This window comes from Motacilla alba, unplaced genomic scaffold (assembly GCF_015832195.1).
Source record: "Motacilla alba alba isolate MOTALB_02 unplaced genomic scaffold, Motacilla_alba_V1.0_pri HiC_scaffold_28, whole genome shotgun sequence".
In the NCBI taxonomy this organism is placed as follows: Eukaryota; Metazoa; Chordata; class Aves; order Passeriformes; family Motacillidae; genus Motacilla; species Motacilla alba.
Window position 1 is genome coordinate 942600 of NW_024037374.1, and position 20759 is coordinate 963358.

General features: G+C 56.9%; 1 protein-coding gene and 1 pseudogene across 1 annotated transcript; both read right to left on the reverse strand.

Moving 5' to 3' along the window:
- Positions 1-20759, reverse strand: part of LOC119696322 — a 2199709-nt pseudogene that overhangs the window by 64350 nt on the left and 2114600 nt on the right.
- On the reverse strand, positions 13511-14353 carry LOC119696370 (olfactory receptor 14J1-like). Its single transcript, XM_038126081.1, has one exon. The coding sequence runs from the start codon at positions 14322-14324 to the stop codon at positions 13521-13523; it is 804 nt and encodes a 267-aa protein (XP_037982009.1). The 5' UTR covers positions 14325-14353; the 3' UTR covers positions 13511-13520.

The following is a 20759-nucleotide window of genomic DNA, read 5'->3' on the forward strand; positions in this document are numbered from 1 at the left end:
CGCCATCCGAGACGACCCAAAGACCCTGAGGGACTTACACAGCCTGTGTGGATCCATCAACTGGGTGCGTCCCCTGCTAGGAATCACAACAGAGGACCTTGCTCCCCTGTTCAACCTTCTCCGTGGCCACGAGGATCTGGACTCTCCATGCACTCTCACAACAGAGGCCCGAGATGCCATCACCAAGGTCCAAGAAGCCCTGTCTTCACGCAAAGCCCATCGCTTTGAACCCAGCCTGCCCTTCCAGTTCGTCGTTTTGGGAAAAGCACCTCGGTTTTATGGACTGATTTTCCAGTGGGACACTCAACTTAGAGACCCTTTGCTGATCCTGGAGTGGATCTTTACAAATAACCAACCTAAAAAGACAATCACCACCTTCCAAGAGATCATGGCACATCTAATAAAAAAGGCTAGATCTCGCCTCCGCTCTCTTGCAGGGTGTGAGTTCACATGCATATACTTGCCACTGACCACTGGGGACCTGGAGCATTTGCTTCAGACCAATGAAAGTCTCCAGTTCGCCCTAGATAGCTATACAGGCCAAATTTCAGTTCATATCCCAAAACACAAACTTTTTAATCGGGATGTGACCTTTCATCTGACCCCAAAATTAGTCCAAAGCAGGACTCCTCTCAAAGCTCTAACCATCTTTACAGATGGCTCAGGGTCATCCCACAAGTCAGTAATGACATGGAAAGACCCAAATACCCAAAAATGGGAATCTGATATTGAAATAGTGGAGGGATCTCCACAGATTGCAGAATTAGCAGCTGTTGTCAGAGCCTTTGAGAAATTCAAAGACATACCCTTCAATTTGGTCACAGATTCAGCTTATGTTGCTGGTATAGCTATGAGAGCAGAACATGCTCTTCTCAAAGACCTTTCCAATCCAAAGTTACACCAATTGATTTCTGCACTAACACGCCTTATTTCCAGCAGAAAGCAACCTTATCATATAATGCATGTGAGGTCACACACCGACCTCCCAGGCATCATCACAGAAGGGAACAGGAGGGCGGATGCACTAGCCATGGCAGTAGAGACTGCTAATGTTCCTAACATCTTTGCCCAGGCAAAGTTGTCACATGCATTTTTTCATCAGAATGTACCTGCCCTTATCAGAATGTTCAGGCTTTCAAAGGAGCAGGCAAAAGCTATTGTTGCCACATGCCCGAGCTGTCAAAACTACCAGATACCATCCATGGGGACGGGAGTCAATCCCCGAGGTCTGAACAGCTGCCAGCTGTGGCAGACAGATGTAACTCACTTCACACCCTTTGGAAGGTCAAAATACGTGCATGTATCGGTCGACACATTTTCAGGAGCAGTGTTTGCATCATCACATACAGGAGAAACTGCACAGCACACCATAAAGCACTTCCTCCTTGCCTTCGCTACCCTGGGAGTACCAAAGGAGATCAAAACAGACAATGGACCTGCCTATACCTCTCGTAAGCTAAAAGAGTTCTTCAGTGAGTGGGGAATAGAACACAAGACAGGCATACCTGCAAACCCCACAGGACAATCCATCGTAGAAAGGACACATCAAACCCTCAAAAGAGTCCTCAATCAGCAGCAAGGAGAAACAAGAGCCATATCTCCAGTTGAAAGACTTTGCAAGGCTCTCTATGTCATCAACTTCCTAAACTGTACAACATCAGAGCCTGACCCACCAATACTTCGGCACTTTGCAAATACCACCCAAGCAAAGCTCACTGAGAAACCACCTGTGCTGGTGGAGGACCCAGAAACACATCAAATCACAGGACCTTTCCAACTGATCACTTGGGGAAGAGGATATGTGTGTGTTCTACTACCATCAGGTCCGAGATGGTACCCAGGAAAAAACATCAAACCATACCTAGGCACTGCAAACACTACCGCTACAAACACTGACAAGAATCCTCCTGAGTCAAACACAAGTCCTCCTCAGAACCAAACAAGCTCTGCCTGGAGACGAAGACGTCGCCGAATCTCCACATGCATAGGGAAAGACCGTCCCACCACGTGACAGCAGACAAAACAGAAAGCTGAATAACGTTCTGCTGCATTTAGCCAGAAGCTAGATATAGCTTGAACACAAAATTGTTCTCTGAATTTTAGAATTTTATGTTTTTACCCCTCTGTACCCTAAAAACCCTACTGTTCCCTTTTCTTGCCTCTTATCAAAAAAACCTATACCTACCCCCCCTATCCTTAGCTTATTAGAGGAAAAAAAAAAAAAAAAAAAAAAAAAAAAAAAAAAAAAAAAAGGGGGGGGGGGAAGGAAGGAACAAGGGAGAAAACCCTAACCCTCTTGTCATAAAGATAACAAATTTTGCTTATATTCCCTATCAGAAGCCCCATTCCTGTCCAAAGATGAAAAATATCTCCGTTGGTGCTGTCCTTACTGCTGCCTGGATGCTCTTCACCGTACCGTATGCCATCGGTTGGATTAGCCCACAGCCTAGCCATAATGTTTGGGTAACCTTAGCAAAAACATTAAAACAGGATAACATGTGTCTATCCATGGGAAGTGTTGATAACCCACTTTCCACATGTCTAATAGGAATTCCCTTCGCAGCCGATGATTGGCCCGTCTATAACACAGAGCTCCTCCGCACCACAGGTAAGAGACCCAACCTGGTAGATACTTGGGATGAGTGGACAAAAATGTTGCCCAATGCTCTAGAGGAACCCCAAGAATTGGACCTGCTGGGGTCCTCCAAGGCAACATACTGCATCAAATTCTACTTCAGACGCCCAAAAAATAATTGGCCAGAAATTGACCAGACCAAAACCACATATCGAAAAGACATATCACCCATTAACAAAGCCTATAACCCTCCTAATTGATGTAATTACACTGCTCGTGTGATTTCTGTGTCCTCTCTCAATCCCAAAGTATTACCCAAGGGAACGTTTCTCATCTGTGGTGACAGAGTGTGGGCTGGGATTCCCTCTCGACTCCAGGGAGGTCCCTGTACCCTTAGGAGACTTTCTACCCTGACTCCAAATATCACCTTGTTACACAATTGGAAAAAAGAAAGTGAATTAAAACGCCGCAAAAGGTCCTACACAGAATTTGATGAAAATTGTGATCCCAGATTATATGATTAGAACAAACCAAAAAAGATTGCTGTCTCCCTATTCCTACCATGAGTAGCTGCAGCCAAGGCCCTAGGTGAAATAAATCACCTCGGGTGTTGGCTCAGTAAGCAGGCTAATGCTACATCTGCAGCCCTGAGCGATCTCTTAAAGGAAGAAGAAACCATAAGACATGCATCGCTCCAAAACCGAGCAGCAATTGACTTCCTGCTGCTGGCCCACGGACATGGCTGCGAGGACTTCGAAGGGATGTGCTGCTTCAACCTCTCTTCACGCTCGGAATCCATCCATGCGAACATCCAGAAACTGAGGGACCTTGTGAAGGACTTGAAAGTAGAAAACAACCCGGACTGGGTTAATCACATGTTCAGTCAATGGGGATTAACAGGATGGGTTGCATCTTTGGTTAAGGGAATGTTGTGGATTTTGCTTGTGATTGTCATTGTATTAGCCATGTTCTCATGTCTTGTTCATTGTTTCAAAAGAGCTATAGGGAGTGCCTTTTTTCTAAATACAGAAAGTGGAGTTGTAGCAGGCACAGGCCCTGCGAACCTGCCTTGGCGTTCAGAGACAGAATGCTGAGTCAGGATGACTGGACAAAAGGAGCCCCTCTCTCCCGCTCTCGGACCCTTGCTTATCTCTCTGTAAAGCTATAGGTCACTTTCCTTTAACCCTTACCATTGGACAATTCTCAATCCTCCCTAACCCTATATAAACCCCTGTTTCTGCCCGGCTCGTTGGAGCCGCTGTCCCTGAGACCCTTCGAGACACCCCGTGAAAGAGCTACGAAGAAGACCAATAAAGACATCGTCTTGGAACCTCACACAGCGCTCTCCTCTCTTTCCTGGTCTTCCGAGTGCCTGCTGCGTGCCCCAGCCAAGCCTAGCAAGCCCAAAGAGCTGAAATCACTCATGAGCTGATAATCACTGAGCTGAAATCACTAAAGGCTTGCTAAGGCATAGGCTAGGGGCACCGCCAGAGCTTGGGCTGATTAGCCCCCCTCAGAGCTATGCTATCCGGCTTTGATGCAGCTCCTGGGTACACCCCGTATCCCAGCCAGCGGCATTAGGTGGCACATCTTGTGACGGAAGCTGCACCTGGTTCTCCAGGAAAGGCACTTGGAAAGAGCAAACAGGACTGTGGAGAAGCTTCTGGGAAAAGTGAAACAGCCTTTAGGAAATGAAATGAGAATGGAAAGAAAGAATCCAAGATGTTTTATTTCTTTCTATGCTCCCCTTTTCCATCTTGCACTACATTTCCATCCCATTTATTCCAAATGCACTTCACCACTAGGACTGGTACCTTAGCAAGTTTTAGACACTCTAAAATACCTGGAGCCACACACAGTTTGCCTTCCCCTGTTGTCACTGGAAAGCAACACTGGCGATGTAAGGGCAGTGCTTGGCTCAGGCAGGAATCCTCCAGCAAGGGAATGTGCCCGACAGTGTTTGAGGCTCAGCAAGGCCAATGCAGAGCAGGCAGCGAGGGGATTGCTGTGCCAGTGTGCGGGAGTCAGGGCTGTGCATGTGGGCTCAAGGCTGCAAAGCTGCCGTGTTTGGACAGAGCAAGGGGCTGTCCCGGGGCGCGCGGGGCTCGGCCGTGGGGCTCGTGGGGCGAGCGGGGAACGGACACGCGGACAAACGGCCCCGGGGCTTCAGTTGCAGCAGCGGAAGCGGCGGCAGCAAAAAGAGCGACTATTTATCACTCTTTCTTAATTTCTCTATTTCTCTTTTTCTCTTTCTGTCCCTTTCCCGCTGTCGGGCACCCTTCTCTCGGTGTCCGTCTCCCGGCGTCCCTCTCCTCTCCCCGCCTCCCTCTCCCCCTGCCGGCCCGGGCCATGCCCCCGGCCCGCCCCCGGCCCCGGGCGGGGCTGCCCCGGCCCCGGCCCCGGCCCCGGCCCCGGCCCCGGGCGTCCCGCCGCGGTCTCGCCTCCGTGCGGCTCTGGCCGTGCTGGCGGTGGCGCTGCTGGGCGGGCATCAGTGCCTGGGGCTGGGGCGGCATCGCCGCCCTTTGGCTCCGCCTGGCCCGAGCCCGGCCCCGGCCCCGACGCAGGGTCCAGACCCGACCCCGGCCCCGACCCCGGCCCCGGCCCCGGCTCCTCCCGGGGCCCGCGGAGGACACAGGCGGCGCGGCCGCTGCCGCCGCCTCCGCTGCGGCTTCCCCGGCCCGAGCTCCGCCGCTCGGCAGCGCGGCCGCCGGCCCCGAGCCGCCGCTGTCCCGTGTCAGGGAGCGAAGGGCTGGCGATGGCCGGCCCGGGGCGCTTGAGGGGCGCTCGGGGGCCGGTGCTGGCCCCGGGCCGAGCGCTGACAGCCGCGTCCCGCCCGCAGGGAAGGCGCAGCGGGGCCTGAAGGAGCAGTACCGGCTGGGCTCGCTGCTGGGGCGCGGCGGCTTCGGCAGCGTCTTCGGCAGCGTCTTCGCGGCCACGCGGCTCTCGGACGGCGCCCCGGTGAGCGGCGGGGCCGGCGGCGGGCAAGGGACGAGGAGGAGCAGGAGGAGGATGGGTGTGGGCAGGGCAGGCGACGAGCTGATCCCGCTGCTGCCCTTGGCTTGCAGGTGGCCATCAAAAGGGTGCCACGGAAGCGCGTGCAGCACTGGGGCGAGCTGGTGAGTGAGCGGGGCCAGCGGCAGAAGCCGGGCCGTGCCGGGCGGGGATGAGCCGAGGCCCGGCAGGGTGGGAGCATTTAGGACGCCTGGAGGGAGAGCGGGCGTGGGGCCAGCGCAGGGCGCAGAGCATCCCAGGCTGGGTGAGGGCTTCCCCACTTCTGGCACGGCATCGGCCCCACTGACGGCATCGTGCTCCTCCCGCAGCCCGACAGCACCAGCGCACCGCTGGAGATCGTGCTGCTGGCCAAGGTGTCCACTGGCTTCCCTAGTATCATCCAGCTGCTGGAGTGGCGTGAATTCCCCAACGACATCGTGATGGTGCTGGAGCGCCCGGAGCGGTGTCAGGACCTGCATCATTTCATTCGGGCCCGGGGCTTCCTGTGCGAGGAGGTGGCGCGGGAGCTGTTCCGCCAGGTGCTGGAGGCCGTGCGGCACTGCACCAGCTGCGGGGTCCTGCACCGCGACATCAAGCCAGCCAACATCCTGGTTGACCTGGCCACCGGGCAGGCCAAACTGATTGACTTTGGCTGTGGCACCTACCTGCAAGACACAGCCTACATTCACTTTGCAGGTGAGCCCACGCAGGGGTGTGCTCCTGGTGCCGGCATCTCATGGCCCAACATCTCACAGCCCAAGCTGGGTGTGGCAGCAGGGATTCTCCCTTTTGCTGCCCTTCATGGCACTGAGATCTCAGCCAAGGTGCTTTTGAGCAGGGCTGGGTGGGGAGGCATCTTCCAGCCCTGCTGGCAGCCTTTGCCCACCACTGTGCCCAGGCCTGGGGCTGGGGCTGGAGCAGCCAGCCCAACAAAAACAGCCGTGGGGGGGGATAGCAGAGAGGGGGGGAGTCCAGAACCTGTGCCCCAGGCAGTTTGGTGTGCAGGTGAGAAAGGGCTTGGACTGCTCCACTCACCTGCTTTGCTTTGGGTTCCTAAAGTTTTCTGGGGCAATGCAGGCAGGGAGGATGAAGGCATGGATTTTCCCCCAGCACTGAGTGGGTTTTTGTCATGATCAGGCCTAGCTGGGGCTTCCACTGCCCTCTTCCAACACCAGTGACTTCTTTTCCAACCCCAAGTCATGACACAAGTCCCAGGTGCTGGCGAGAGGGCAGTGGTCACCCTGTGTGCCACTGGGGCAGCAACGGCACGCCCAGGGATGCTGGGGCCAGGCTCTGGGAGCAGCAGCATCCCCCTGCTGAGCTCCATCTGTATTCCATAGGAACACGCTCATACAGCCCCCCGGAATGGACCCACTTTGGCTGGTACTATGGCAAGCCAGCTACCATCTGGAGCCTGGGCATCGTGCTGCACCAGATGGTCTGCGGGGAGCACCCTTTCAGGAGGGGCCAGAAGATCAGCTGGGACCAGCAGCTCTCGCTGCCACAACGGCTCTCTCCAGGTGCATCCTCTTCTCTGGGCACGGGGGGAATGCCAGTGCTGGCAGACAGCAGCGGGATCGTCAGCATCCCGCTCTGGCAGCTGCTGAGGAGGTGGCACATGTCCTGCTCTCCTGCTCTCCTCCAAAACAGGGAATGGATGGGAAAGCTTAGGCCCAGCTCTGAGCACGTCCAGCATGGCCTGGGCACGGGAATAGTGGGGCAAAGGCAACAGGAGCCTTCTGCAGCTGACCGGCGGTTTCTGGTTTCTGTGCCCAGAGTGCCAAGATCTGATCAGGCGGTGTTTATCCATGCTGGACGTGGAAAGGCCCTCATTAGAAGAGCTGTTGTGTCATCCTTGGATGCAGGATATTCATCTGCCCTAGAAGAAGGGAGAGAGCCACAGGCCCCCTTTGATGCAGGGCCCTGGTAAGTCAGAGCTGCACACATGCCTTGGCAATCAGAAGCAAAGGAAGCCAGACTTTTTGTCCTGCCTGTGTCACTGCCCAGGGCTCATCAGATGGGAACACGCAGCCCTTGTGCTGGAGCTGAGCTGCTCTGCCCAGCACTGGTGGCCGCCATGCAAGCTGGTTTTGCTTGTCCTGGTTCCCGGACAGCTGGGGCCCTGGGCAGATCCCTGACAGCCTGGTCTCACCCCAGGCAAAGAGGAGGAGCCCCTGGAGAAGCTCTACCAGGTGGGGCTGCTGCTGCTGCTGGAGCCTGTGAGGAACACATCAAGGATGACAACCTCTTCCTCCACCTGGCTTCTGGCCAGCTGAAGATGATGGACTTGGATTCTGGCACCTTCTTCCAAGCCAGGCTCCGCAGCGAATTTGCAGATGAGTCCACACCCGGGGAAATGCTCCCAGATTTGGGCATTGCCCAGCCTGGCTGGGAAGCAAAGGTTCCCCCTTTGCTGGGGCGGATGCAGCTGATCCTTCAGTTGGCTGCCCAGCTGCTTTTGGCAGGGCTGGGGGCATGGGCTGGGCTGGCTACGAAATGAGAGTGGGCTCCTGGCCCTGCCAACAGCCCCCAGCAGCCACCGTGGCCCGGGCTGGGGCTGGGGCTGGGGCAGCCAGCCCGACACAAACCAACGCCCATGGTGGGAGCAGAGGTGGGACTCCAGAACCTGTGCAGGGGCTGCTTTGCTGTGCAGGCAAGGGAGGGCTTGGGCTGCTCCACTGCCCTTGTGTGCTTTGGGATCACTGTTATTTTGGGGGCAGTGCAGGGGGGAAGGGAGATAGTGAGGGCCTCCCTCACCCGTGGGTGGGTTTTTCCCCAGCATGTTGGGGTTGGGTCTTCCTGAAGCCCCTGAGAGAGATTGTAGTTTTTACCTTTTTTCTTCTTTCCCACTTTTGTCTGTAATCTATTTTCAATAATTTGTTGTTTGTTTTTCTGTAGAGAAGCATTCTAGAACGCCCAGTCAGGATTGGGAAGTGCTTGGGAGCAGCTGTGGTGTGGATGGGCCGTGCCTTTGGAGAAGGCTGAGGACATCGTTTGGGACCAGCTTTTCTTGCAGCCGTGGAGGGCGTGAGGTGGGTCCCTGTCTGCTTGGCAGGGTGGGATCAGAGCTTTTGGGAGATGGCAGCGAGCACAGGAGCATCCTGCTCTGGGCAGCTGCTGAGGAGGTGGATGTGCCCTGGCTGGCTGCAGGCTGGGCACATGTGCTGCCCTCCTGCTCTGCTCCCAAAGGCAGCAGTGCTGGGCAGCTCTGGGCACAGCTCTGGGCACAGCCAGCATGGCCTGGGCACCGCGGGCGGCTGGGACAAGGGGACAGGAGCCCTCAGCTGACGGGCGGTTTCTGGTTTCTCTCCTTGCAGCCGGGCTCTGCGGTTGCTGAGGCTGCTCTGGGCTCTGCCAGGGCTCTGCTGGGCTCAGCCCTGGGCACAGCTGGGCTCGCTCTGCCCTCACAGTGCTCTGACAGCTCTGCATCAGACGAGCCCCTTCCGAGCACAGCGCCTGAGCTTTCTGCTGCAGCAGGTGAGTGAGACTCTTCTGCAGGCCAGGAGATTGCAGCTGAGACACACATCCAATTGGCAAGAGCCCAGACTCTCCACAGTCCCATCTAAACGCCTGGATCTCCACAGGATGTTTTGTCTGTACCATTCTTCCTTCTTTGTTGACAGGAATTGTGCAATTGCCCTTTCTTCCTCCTCTAGAAGTGCCACGAGTGGGCCAAAGCTGGCCAGTGGGCCGTGTTCCTGAGGCAGTGCAGTCTGGAGCTGATGGACAGGGAATTGCCCTTCTGCACTTCCAAACCAGAGCAAAAAGCCGTAAGTGGACTTTGTGTCTCTCAGAAACCCCTGACATTTTCAAAGGGAATGTGCAGCTCATTACCAGGGTGAGAAGGAAGGGTTAAGGGATTTGGGGTTTGACAGAGTTCTGATTCCCAGTTCTGCTTGGAGCGGGAAGGGCACAAAGCAATTTCCTCTTGCTTCAAACACAATTTAAAATAACAATGTTGGAAACAAGGCCCAAAGTCTTTGAAAAGGCTGCTGAGTTCAGTAAGATGGATCCATGCCATCAGCACATTAACAATGTAAATAACTAAGTTCTCTTTTTAAAAAAGATAATTTACCTCTTAATTCAAAGTTAAAGAAGTTTTTTCACTAACACTTGGGTTTAATTTATCTAGGTTTTTTTTCTTTTTTTTTCCCTTTAAATAGAAAACGTCCTATAAAAGGAATGTCCTTTGCTCCTGGTTCCCGTGTGGAGCAGCTCCCTTCCTCCTGGCTGAGCTGCTCAGGCAGAGCCCGGCAGCTCCTGGCCCTGCAGGGCTGAGGCTTTTCCCCGTTGCTGGGCACAGACTGATGGAGCAGCACTGCAGAACACGGGGGCACACACAGAGGGACCAGCAGCAGCTGCCTTTGCCCACCTGAGGCTCCAAGGCCCAAAGTCTGAGCAGCCAGGGCTGGAAGAGACTCGCAGGCTCCCTGGTGGCTGTGCTGCCCCACTTGTGCCTGGCCCAGCTCTGCTTGGGGTGGAGGGAGAACAAGGGGCAGCTCCCTCCCAGCCCCAGCCCAGGGACCCCTCCAGCCCCGGGCCTTGGGGCACTGTCAGCACCCGCTGCTCCAGCCACCGCTTCTGCTGGCCCTGACAGCAACACCCAAACTGGGGCTGATCCCCAGGGAGCAGCAGCAGGGCCTGGATCTGATCCCTGACTCTGGGCCAGGGCTGCACAAATGACCCCACAGCAGCAGCAGCAGCAGCAGCTCATGGAGCTGACTTTCAGCACAGCCCCTGCCACTCTTGCCTGCCGTGTGCAGCGGTGTCACAGCAGCCTGAGGCACCTGGGAGCCCCCAGTGCCAGCAGGGACTTGAGATGGCAGCCCTGGGCTCCTGGAGGTTGTGCAAGGAACGGAGCTGGGGACTCCCTGTCCATGGGCAGCTTCCAGATGGAAAAGGCTGCTGTGCCCAGGCAGCTCCAAGGGCACAGAAAGGAGGGTCTCGACCACTGGATCTGTGCCAGTCCCACAGTCCTGGGCAGCAGCCAGCGAGCCCTGGGGGAACAGAGGGCACAGCAAGAGGGACAAAAGCAGGCAAGGTCAGAGACTGGGAAGAGCCAGACCTGGGAGCAGAACAGCTGCTCCATTGCACTCATGGAGAAAGCTCTTGGCTGGTTCAAAGCACTGAAAGGCATGAGGGGCAGAGAGGAGGCCACAGCAACCAATGCTCCTGTTTCCACACCCTCCCCTCCTTTCTGTGTCCCAGAAGGAATTGGATGGACTGTATTCGTCTCTCCGAGTCGTCTTGTTCAGCAGGAGCAGCTTGGCACCAGGAGCTGAAGGAGCTGAAGCCTCAGGCCACAAGAGCTGGGCAAGAGGAAACTTTGTGACCAAAGTAATGCTGCTAACATGGCCCTAACTGAATCCAGCAGATGGAATTATGGAATTATAGACTCTTTCCTGTTGGAAAAGAACTCTGAGCTGCTCCAGTCCAGCCGGTCACCCAGCAGTGTCAAGCCCAGCACTAAAGCCCGTCCCTGCAGTGCCAAGGCCTGGACAACAGCCCTGAGTGAGGCCTGGACAGCAGGCCCTGGGCCAAAGGTGACCTCTGGATGAACCTGCCAACCAAAGGTTATCTTTGTATCTGCTCACTAATGCAATGTGCATGGTCATTAGCACTGTGATAGATGTAGCCACTCCTTAGTGAAACATGTATTGACCTTTCTGCATTTAGAAGCCAGACAAGGCCATGAAATCCAAATTCAGGCCTTGTTTGGGGCTGTATGGTCAAAGTCAGCTGCCTTGGTTCCTCCTTGGGCCCTGGCCAGGCTTTGGGTGGAACCCAAGAGGAGGATGAAAGCAGCTGTTCCCACACTAGCAGTGTTGTCAGTTTGTTCATTCAGCACTGTCAGAGCTGGGCCCTCTCACAGCGGGCTTGGAGCCTCCCCTGTGGCTGGAGGCACCTGCAGCAATCCCAGTGCCCAGGAGTGGCTCTGCAGCCCTTGGCTGTGACAGCTTCCCCCCGCTGCTGTGTGCATCTGGGGGATGGCAAAGGCTGAGGGGGACTGGTGCTGGATCTTTCTGAATCACTGCAGGCAATCCTTGGTGGTGATGACTGGGTGCATTGCTGAGCTGCTCCTTCTGGGATTCTTTGCAGGTTTGCATTACAAGAAATCACACAATTCCTGAACTTGGTGTCTGTGTCTTTGGTGCTGACTCTGCCCACCAGAAAAAGACACTGTGGGGCCACAGAGGCAGAGGTGCCTTGGGACACTGTGGGGCCTCGTGTGACCAAGGGGACCAGAGTGACACTGTGGGGCCACATGGAACCATGGAGATCATTCTGAGGCTGCAGGGACTCGTATAACCAAGGGTCCATTGTTTTCCTCTCCCTGCCCCTGCACCAGCCCACCTGAGCAGCCCAGCCCTGCCTGGTCCTGCAGCAGGAACTGGAGGCACTGGAGGTCAGGGACAGCCACTCTGTGTCTGGAATGCTCAGCAGGTGCTCAGCTCGGGCAGCTCCTGCAGCCCCAGGGCCAGCCCCGCTGCCCAGCACAGCAGCACAGAGTTGGCCCCGGGGCTCCTCAGGCAGCTCCTGCTGGCCCAGGGACAGGGCAGCCTCTTGCCAGGGCTCCTCTGCACACCCACGGGCTCCTGCTCTGCTCCTGGCACATGCCAGCTGCCCCCAGAGCCTTTGCCAGGGGAACACGTCTGTGCTGGCCTGAGCAGCCGTTGCTGCAGCCCCTGCCCTGCTCCCCAGAGCCCCGAGCTGGGGCTGCTGCTCTGCAGAGCTCGGGGGCTGTGCTGCCCGGGGCCCTGGGCTGCCTCTGCTGGGCTCTGCTGCTCAGCCTGGCACACAGAGGCAGCTGATGCTGCTCCCTGCACTGACCCCCTCCCACACAGGCTCTGCGGGGCCATGGAGGGGCCTCAGAGGTGCCTGCCTTGTGCCAGGGCTGCCAGATGGGCTTGGGGCTGCCCTGGATCCTCCTGGGGGAGTTCCCTGAGGTCAGAGGAGTCAGTGCCCGGACTCCTTTCCCTGGGCCTGCTGTGTCCCCTGGGCTGCAGAGCTCTCCTGGCTCACAGCAGACATTCAGTCCTTGATCTCAGGTGGCCCCACCCTGGCCAGCCCTGTGCCCAGTGAGCTCCACTCCCTGCTGGTCCCTGGCACACTCTGTCCCTGCAGGTCCCCTGTGTTCTTCTGGCAGCTCCCAAGGCCCTCTGGACAAACATTCCCCTGCCATCAGCCCTGGCACAAGCTGCAGAGCCCCAGGAAGGTTCAGCACAGACCATTCACCAGCTGATGGGCACTGGCCACGCACAAGCAAAACCTGACCCAGACCTGAGTCCCCTGAAGGCCACCCTGGGACCCTGATCTCATCCCACGGAGCCCTGGGAGAACAAGGAACACAAGGAGCCTCCTCAGAGTCTGTTCCTTGGGCCTGTTCCTGAGAGTGGCTCTGGAGGAGAGCGAAGCCTTCCTGCCCTGCCCTCAGGAGATGCCCTTTGCTGACGGAGCTGCTGTGCTGTGTCCCAGCTGTGTCCCAGCAGTGCCCGTGGCCTGTCCCTGCCCGTGGTCACTGCGGGGACACGCAGCAGGACAGTGACCCAGCTGCCAGAGCACTCTGGCCTTACAGCCACAGCAGGGCTGGGAAGGAGAGGGTGGAGTTGGGCAGGGCAGATGTGGGAAGAGCCAGGGCCACTGTCCCTGGCTGTGCTGCTGTGCTGGCAGTCTCTTCCCTCCACCTCTACCCACAGGCACTGCCCCTGCAGGGACAGAGAAGGGCTGAGGAAATGCCTTGCACAGACAGGTCAGGACAGTCACTTGTTTTTATTCAAATGCACAGGGAACAAACCGCTTGCAAGTCTTTGTGTTTCAAAAGGAAGGTAGATATTAATGTAGAAATGCTACGAGTAATACTACAGTATTTTTAACAAATACTACAGCAATAGAAAAAAAAAGTACCCATAGTAAAAAATAGACAAAGGGGGGGAAAGTCTGAGATTGTGAAGAGTTACATTCTGAAAGCTCTGCAGCAGAAAAGAGAGTTTAATGCTTCTGAAGATACAGTCATCATTTTTCTCATGCCATCCTTGAGCTCCTGGTTCCTCAGGCTGTAGATGAGGGGGTTCAGGGCTGGAGGCACCACCGAGTACAGAACTGACAGGGCCAGATCCAGGGATGGGGAGGACATGGAAGGGGGCTTCAGGTAGGCAAATGTGCCAGTGCTGATAAACAGGGAGAGCACAGCCAGGTGAGGGAGGCAGGTGGAAAAGGCTTTGTGCCGTCCTTGTACCTGCTCAGAGGGGATCCTCAGCACGGCCCTGAAGATCTGCACATAGGAGAAAACAATGAACACAAAACAAGCAAAATATAGAAGAGCACTCAGCACAAAAAGCCCAAGTTCCCTGAGTTTGGAGTGTGAGCAGGAGAGCTTGAGGATGTGTGGGATTTCACAGAAGAACTGGCCCAGGGCATTGCCATGGCACAGGGGCAGGGAAAATGTATTGGCTGTGTGCATGAGAGCAGTGAGAAAGGCACTGGCCCAGGCAGCTGCTGCCATGTGGGCACAAGCTCTGCTGCCCAGGAGGGTCCCGTAGTGCAGGGCTTTGCAGATGGACACGTAGCGGTCGTAGCACATGATGGTCAGGAGGGAAAACTCTGCTGAGATGAAAAACACTAAAATAAATAACTGAGCAACACATCCTGAGTAGGAGATGGTGCTGGTGTCCCAGAGGGAATTGTGCATGGCTTTGGGGACAGTGGTGCAGATGGAGCCCAGGTCGCTGAGGGCCAGGTTGAGCAGGAAGAAGAACATGGGCGTGTGCAGGTGGTGGCCGCAGGCTACGGCGCTGATGATGAGGCCGTTGCCCAGGAGGGCAGCCAGGGAGATGCCCAGCAAGAGGCAGAAGAGCAGGAGCTGCAGCTGCCGCCTGTCTGCCAATGCCAGCAGGAGGAAGTGGCTGATGGAGCTGCTCTTGGACATTTGCTGTCTCTGGCCATGGGGAGCTGTTCAGGGAGGACACAGTGAGAAGTCAGAGGAGACTTTCCTGAGCAATGTCCCAGCCCTTTCTCCCAGCCCTGCCCCTGCCTCTCTGTTCAGCCCAGTTTTCCTTTTCTCAGAGCCCTTCCTTCAGCCCCGTGCCTGGAGCTCTGCTGGGATCTGGCCCCGCTGCTGTGATGAGCAGGGGCTCTGCCCATGGACACCGAGGGGTCAGCTCTGCTCTGCAGCAGTGAGGTCATGGGAATGGGGACAGGGGCCAGGCCTGGGCTTGGATTTCATCAGCCCAAACTGCTCCTGAGGCTGAGGAGCTGGGAAGCATCTCCTGTCCCAGGGCTAAGGAGCCATGATGGCCAAAGGCAGTTGGAGAGGGTTTCCTGCTGTGCCCAGGGAGAACTGTGCAATGCAAGAGCCTTGGCTGTAGCTCAGTGAAGGCTGAGGGGAGCTGCTCTGTCGCTCCATCTGTCCCCAGCTGCCCCTTCTGAGATCCAGGGCAGTCCCTGGGTTCCCCTGAAAACCAGCCTGACACAGCTGAGAGCAGAGGCACCCACAGCAGAGCAAAGTGGCTCAGCCTGTCTCAGAGTGTCAGCCCCCCTCCTGGCCAAGGACACTCCTGTCCCCCAGTGTCCCTGGAGGCAGCTCACAGCTTGGATGGCATCCCGGGGACACCCCAAGGCTCCTGTCCATGGCACTGCTTGAGGAGAGTCGGCTCATTGCCAGCCTCCCAGGCTGCCCTGCCCAGAGCTCCCCAGGCACAGGGAGCTGGGACACCCCAGTGCTGTGCTCAGCCTGCACAGGAGGAGCCCAAGGGCTGGGCCTGACCCTGCAGCTGGAGCTGCCATTCCAGAGAGCCCCTCAGCACTGCCAGGAGCACCTGGGCAAGGCAAGGAGAGAGAGAGCCGGGCCTGGGGAAAAGCCTTTCCCTGCCCAGCCCTGCCCAGCCCCTGCCAGGCAGCACCAGGGCAGGACAGTGGCCCTCAGGCCCTGGTCAGCAGGGAATGGGCACACGGCCGGAGAGATGCCCTTCATCTCTGGAGCTGCTCTGCCGGCCCAGGAGGGACTGAGGGCCCCGAGCCCCCGGGCTGAGGGCTGTGCTGGCTGGGAGGGGACACAAGAGCCGGGCTGCTCAGGGCAGTGTCTGCCCTGCAGGGCAGGGCTGGCAGGTGCCACATGTGCCCTGCAGCAGGGCTTCCCTCCCTCCCTCCCTGCCCACGGCTCTGCTGCTGGAGCTGTCCCAGCCCCAGCTGCTCCTGTGGCCCCGGGCTCCTTCCCTGCCAGAGCTGCCAGAGCCCAGCCCAGCCCCTGGGCCAGCTCTGCCCTGCAGCTGCTCGGCCCTGCAGGGATTAAGGAACAGCTCCCCCAGCCTGGGCACCCTGGAAGGCTGGTGCTGCATGGATCTGGAGGCTGGGCAGGTGCAGGCACTTGCTGAGCTTCCCAGGAACCCTCAGTGTGATGGTTCAAGAGCCTCAGCCCCTGCTCTGCCCTGCACAGCTGAGTTTCCATTGCCACCAAGCTGAGCCAGGGAAAATTGGGAGCACAGATTCAGGAAAGCAGAGACCCCAGCAGAAAACTCCTGCCCTGAACAGGCTCATGACAAGTCCCCTCAGAAATGAGCTGGGCATGGGCTGGAGCTCTGAGCATCCCTGGCCCACACAGCACCCTCTCCAGAGCAGCAGTCACTAGCAGGAGTCACTCCTTGCACCCACAGCTGCCCTGCCCCGTCCATGGGGAGCTGCCAGGCAGGCTGAGAGCTGCCCCTGGCAGGTGGCACATGCCCTGGGCTGGCCAAGAGCCCTGAGGGCTGCAGGAGCTGCTCTGCAGGACAGCCCTGGGCAGCCCTGGCTGCAGCCCCAGCTTCACCCCCTGCAGTCGTCCCTGGCAGCAGGAGCCGTCCTGCCCTGTCCCTCTGACGGTGCCCAGGGCAGCCCCGCTCTGCAGCACATCCTCCCCCAAAGCAGCAACGGCAGCAGAGCCATCCTTACAGTCACATCAGTGCTGTCCTGGCTCAGCTTCAGCAGATCCCAGCAGCCAGAGACTGACTGTGCCAGAAGTGCTGAAGATTTCTCCCTGAATGAGCTCAGAATTGTCCTTGCAGCTGCTTTGAGCCTCTGTCTGCTTCACTGCTCTCAGGTTCCTGCAGGCAGCGCCCTCAGCCCTGCTGGGCTGGGAGAGGAGCTGCTCCTCAGGAGAAATGTCTTTTTGAAGCTCTTCTTCAGAAGAGCTCTTCTTCTTCAGGTTGCCAGGAGCTGCCTCTGTGCCAGCAGCCCGGCCCAGCTCAGCAGCACAGACACAGCACAAGGACTTTAATGACCCTCTCGGGGCTTTGCTGTTGATTACATCAGATTCATTCCCTGAGTGTCTTCAAAAAACTTCTCAAGAACTCACAATCACATTAAAACTCCAAAGTTTCTTGAAGTTTTAATAAGTCCCACTGAGAAAGTGTCCCCAGGCTCCAGTTAGAGCAGAACACTGGAGGCAGTGATGGCAGCTGGGGACAAGCAAGGGAAAGGTGTCCCTGGTGCTGAGCAAAGCTGGATGTGTTTCAGGAATGCAAAGGGCCAAGGCCTGAGCCCCAGCCCCTGGCAAGGCAGATCCTGTCCCTCCCTCCTTGCTCAGGGCTCTTCCCGGGATGGCACTGGCGTGTGGGGATGGGCAATGCCAAGGGCAGGACCATGGGGCGGCCCCTGCCAGGCTGCTGAGCAGGGACAAGGAGGCAATGAGGCCCCAGCGCTGCAAGGGTCACTTGTCCCCTCGTGGCCTCAGGCCCAGGGCCAGCAGCCATGGCCAAAGTGCTGCCCAAGTTGGCTCGGTCAGGGCCCTGCAGCTGCTGCCCATCCCTGTGCCCTCTGCAGCCCAGGCTGTCCTACGGTGTCCCTGCCCTGCGCCTCTGTCCCTGCAGGCTGTCCTCATCCCCCGGCCGCCCCACCTGGCTGGCCCCTTCCTTTGCTGACAGCTCTGCCTCCTGCCTGCCTCTGCCTGCCCACACAAAGCCTTGGGCTGGCCCAGACTCCTTCTGGGGCATGTGTTGCACCACAGCCCTTCCCTGGCAGAGAAATTCCTTTCTTCCTTGGTCCAGTCTGGACCTCCCCAGCTGCAATTTAAATTAATTTTTTTTCCTCCCTGTTTTTTATTCTGTCAAAAGGATCCACCATCTCTGAAACTGCCCTTCAATCCCTCCCAGGGCTCTCGTCTGCTGTCCTCCGTCTCCACCCCACTGAGCACAGAGCTCCTTTGTCCCCAAACAGAGGCAGTCACCAGAGGCCAAGGCAAGCCAGAGCTCTCTGTCCTTGCAACCCTTGGACATGTGGGGAGTTTTGGGGGTGGAATTCCATTGCAGCCATGGGTTCCTGGACCAGAATGACAGTTCTTCTCCACAGGAAGGAAAAGGCAGTGCCTCAGTTTTTCAAAGGCAGATTCAAAGCAGCCCCAAGGAGGCCAAGGCCAGCCAGACCTCTTTGTCTTGGCAGCTTTTGTCTGGGAGCAATCCTTGGATAGAGGGAATTTGGGAAGCCTAACCAACCCCACTTTTGTCCATGGGTGCCTGGAGCAGAATGACAGTTGTTTTCCATAGGAAGGGAAGTACAGAGCCCCAGTGTTTCACAGGCAGATGAGAGCTGGCCCTCAGGAAGCCAAGGGAACCTAGACAGCCCTGGCAGCTTTTGTCTGGGAGCCATCCTTGGATAGAAGGAATTTTGGAGGCAGATTCCCAATTTTGGCCATAGACACCTGGACTTCAAAGATGTTTTTTCCGATGGAAAGAAAAGCACATCCCTCCAGTGTTTTGAAGGCAGGTAGGAGGTGGCCCCCAAGATGCCAAGGCCATCCAGAGCTGTCTTTGCTGGCAGGTTTCATATGGGAACAATCTTTGGATGTAATCAAATATGGAGGTAGAATCCCAATTTTGGCCATGAACCCCTGGAGGAGTGGGAGAGTTCTTTCCCACAGGAAGGAAAGCACAGAACTCCAGAGTTTTAGGGGCTGATGAGAAGCAACCCTCAACATGTCCAGGTCCAAGCTGGACCAGTCAAGCCAAGCCAAGCAGATCTGTTCCATGTTCTTGGATCCTTGGGGCCCTGCAGCATCACAATTGCCCCTTGGTTCCATGAGGCCCCGTAGTATCACAAGAGATCTTTGTTTCCATGAGGCCCAGTGATATAACAATGGTCTCCTTGGCTCCACAGGGGCACAATGGCCCCTTGCTTCCATGAGGCCTTGCCGTGTCTCACAATGGTCCCTTGGTTCTATTGGGCTCCCCAGAATCACAATGGCTCCTTGGTTCTACATGGCCTGGCTGTGTCACACTGGCCCCTTGCTTCCATGGGGACCCACAGTGTCACAATGGCCCCCTGCTGCCATGAGACCTCACAGTGTCACAGTGGTTGCCTTGGCTCTATGAGGCCCTGCGGTGTCACACTGGCCCCTTGGTGCCATGGGCACTCAGAGTGCCAGAATGGTCCCATTGCTTCCATGAGGCCCTGCAGTGTCACAATGGCTCCTTGCTTCCACAAGGCCCTGCAGAGCCCCTTGATTCAACGAGGCCTCAAAGTGTCAGGATGGTCTCCAGTCTGGAGGCCCTGGGGGGCATCCCCTAAGTTCGGGAGACAAAGCAGCTTCCCTCCAAGCTGTTTGACCCTACTGGCTCCTTCCCTCGCTCCTGTGTCCCTGGGACAATCCCTCCCTATTGCCTGACTGGCACTCTTGGTACTGCCCCCAGAGCAGGCGCAGCCCGAGTTCCCCTGAGGGGAGAGAAAGCTGCACCCTGAATGTGTGTGTGCCTTGGGCCTGAACATCTTACTGGGCGGCTGAATTAACATCTGTGGATATTATGCAAAGGCCCTTTTTGCTTCTTTACCCTGGACTTTCCTAGCAGCAACTCAGGCTGCACCACTCCAGGATTCCATGAGGCCCTGCAGAGTGCCAAGGGCACCTTGCTTCCATGAGGCCCTGAAATATGGAATGGCCCCTTGATTCCACTGGGCTTCTCACTGGTACACGAGTTCTTAGTTCCACGGAGCCCTGCAGTGTCACAGTGGCCCCTTGGTTCCAAAGGGTCCCAAACTGTTGTAATGTTCTCCATGGTTCCATGAGGTCCCACAATGGCACAGTGGACTTTTGGTTCCATGAGCTTTCATACGCTCAGCAACAGCCTCCTTGGTTCCGCAGTGTCATAACTGACCCGTGGTTCCATGAGGTGCCTGGCCTCCCACAGCCTCTCACAGACCCTTTTCCCCCACAAGGTCCCTAATAGCCCTTCATGGCCCCTCAGAGCCCCTCATGGCCCCTCAAGTCTCCTCATGGCCCCTCATGACCCTTCACAGCTCATGGCCCCTCACAGCCCCTCACAGCCGCTCATGGCCCCTCACAGCCCCAGGCGTGGGGCTCCTCCCAAAGGAGACGGCTCGGGCCCTGCTTGTTCTCCTTTGATTTTGGTCCCTTCACAGCGAGCAGTAAAGAAAGGCTGAAATGGAGCCTTTCCCCAGCGTTCCCCTCTGGGTTCATTGCGGGCTGAAGCCCCAGCGCCACCATCCCTGCAGCCCCCAGGCCTTTGCTGTCCCCCCGAGCCCGTTCCCTGTCCCCGAGTCCCGCCCGGCTCTGGCAGCAGCAGCAGCCGCAGCGCAGGGGGCGCCGGCCCAGCCCAGCCGGGGCTCCCGGGCAGCAGCAGCAGCAGCGCCGGCCCCTTCCCACCTGCTCCTGCCTCGGCTCACAAGGGCTTTTTCCAGCTCAGTTCTGGACTAGAGCAGCAAGCACCCACACACAGCCCTGACTCCTCAGGGCCCGCCTGTGCTGCCCTGACCCAGCCTTCAGGGAAAGAAAGGATCCGCTTCCAGCGCTGTTTTCAGCACTCTTTTACTCACCCTGAGCTGACAGCAGCAGGCTGCTGGTGCCTTTGCCTTGAGAATTGGAGATCCTGACTGCTCTTGTCCCTCTTCTGCTTGCCATTTGAATTTTATCTGTAAAACTGCAATTGCTTTTTTGATCAGTGCTACTGAGAGTGCTTTTGAGATGGGGAACTAAGGCTTTTTGTCACAGGCATCATGATTAGCAGATCTTGAAATGCTCTCAAGTCCCTGAGCACAAAGTCAAGGAGAATTCAAGCCACACAGGCCACATTTGCAGTGCTCAAACACAGCCTTGTTGCTGCTGCTGCTGAAATAGAATCATCTGACAGAGGCCATCACAGAAATTGCCTCTGGAGTGTCACATGAAATGAAAAAATCCACCAGGGAAAGAAAAACCAGAACTTCTTGACTC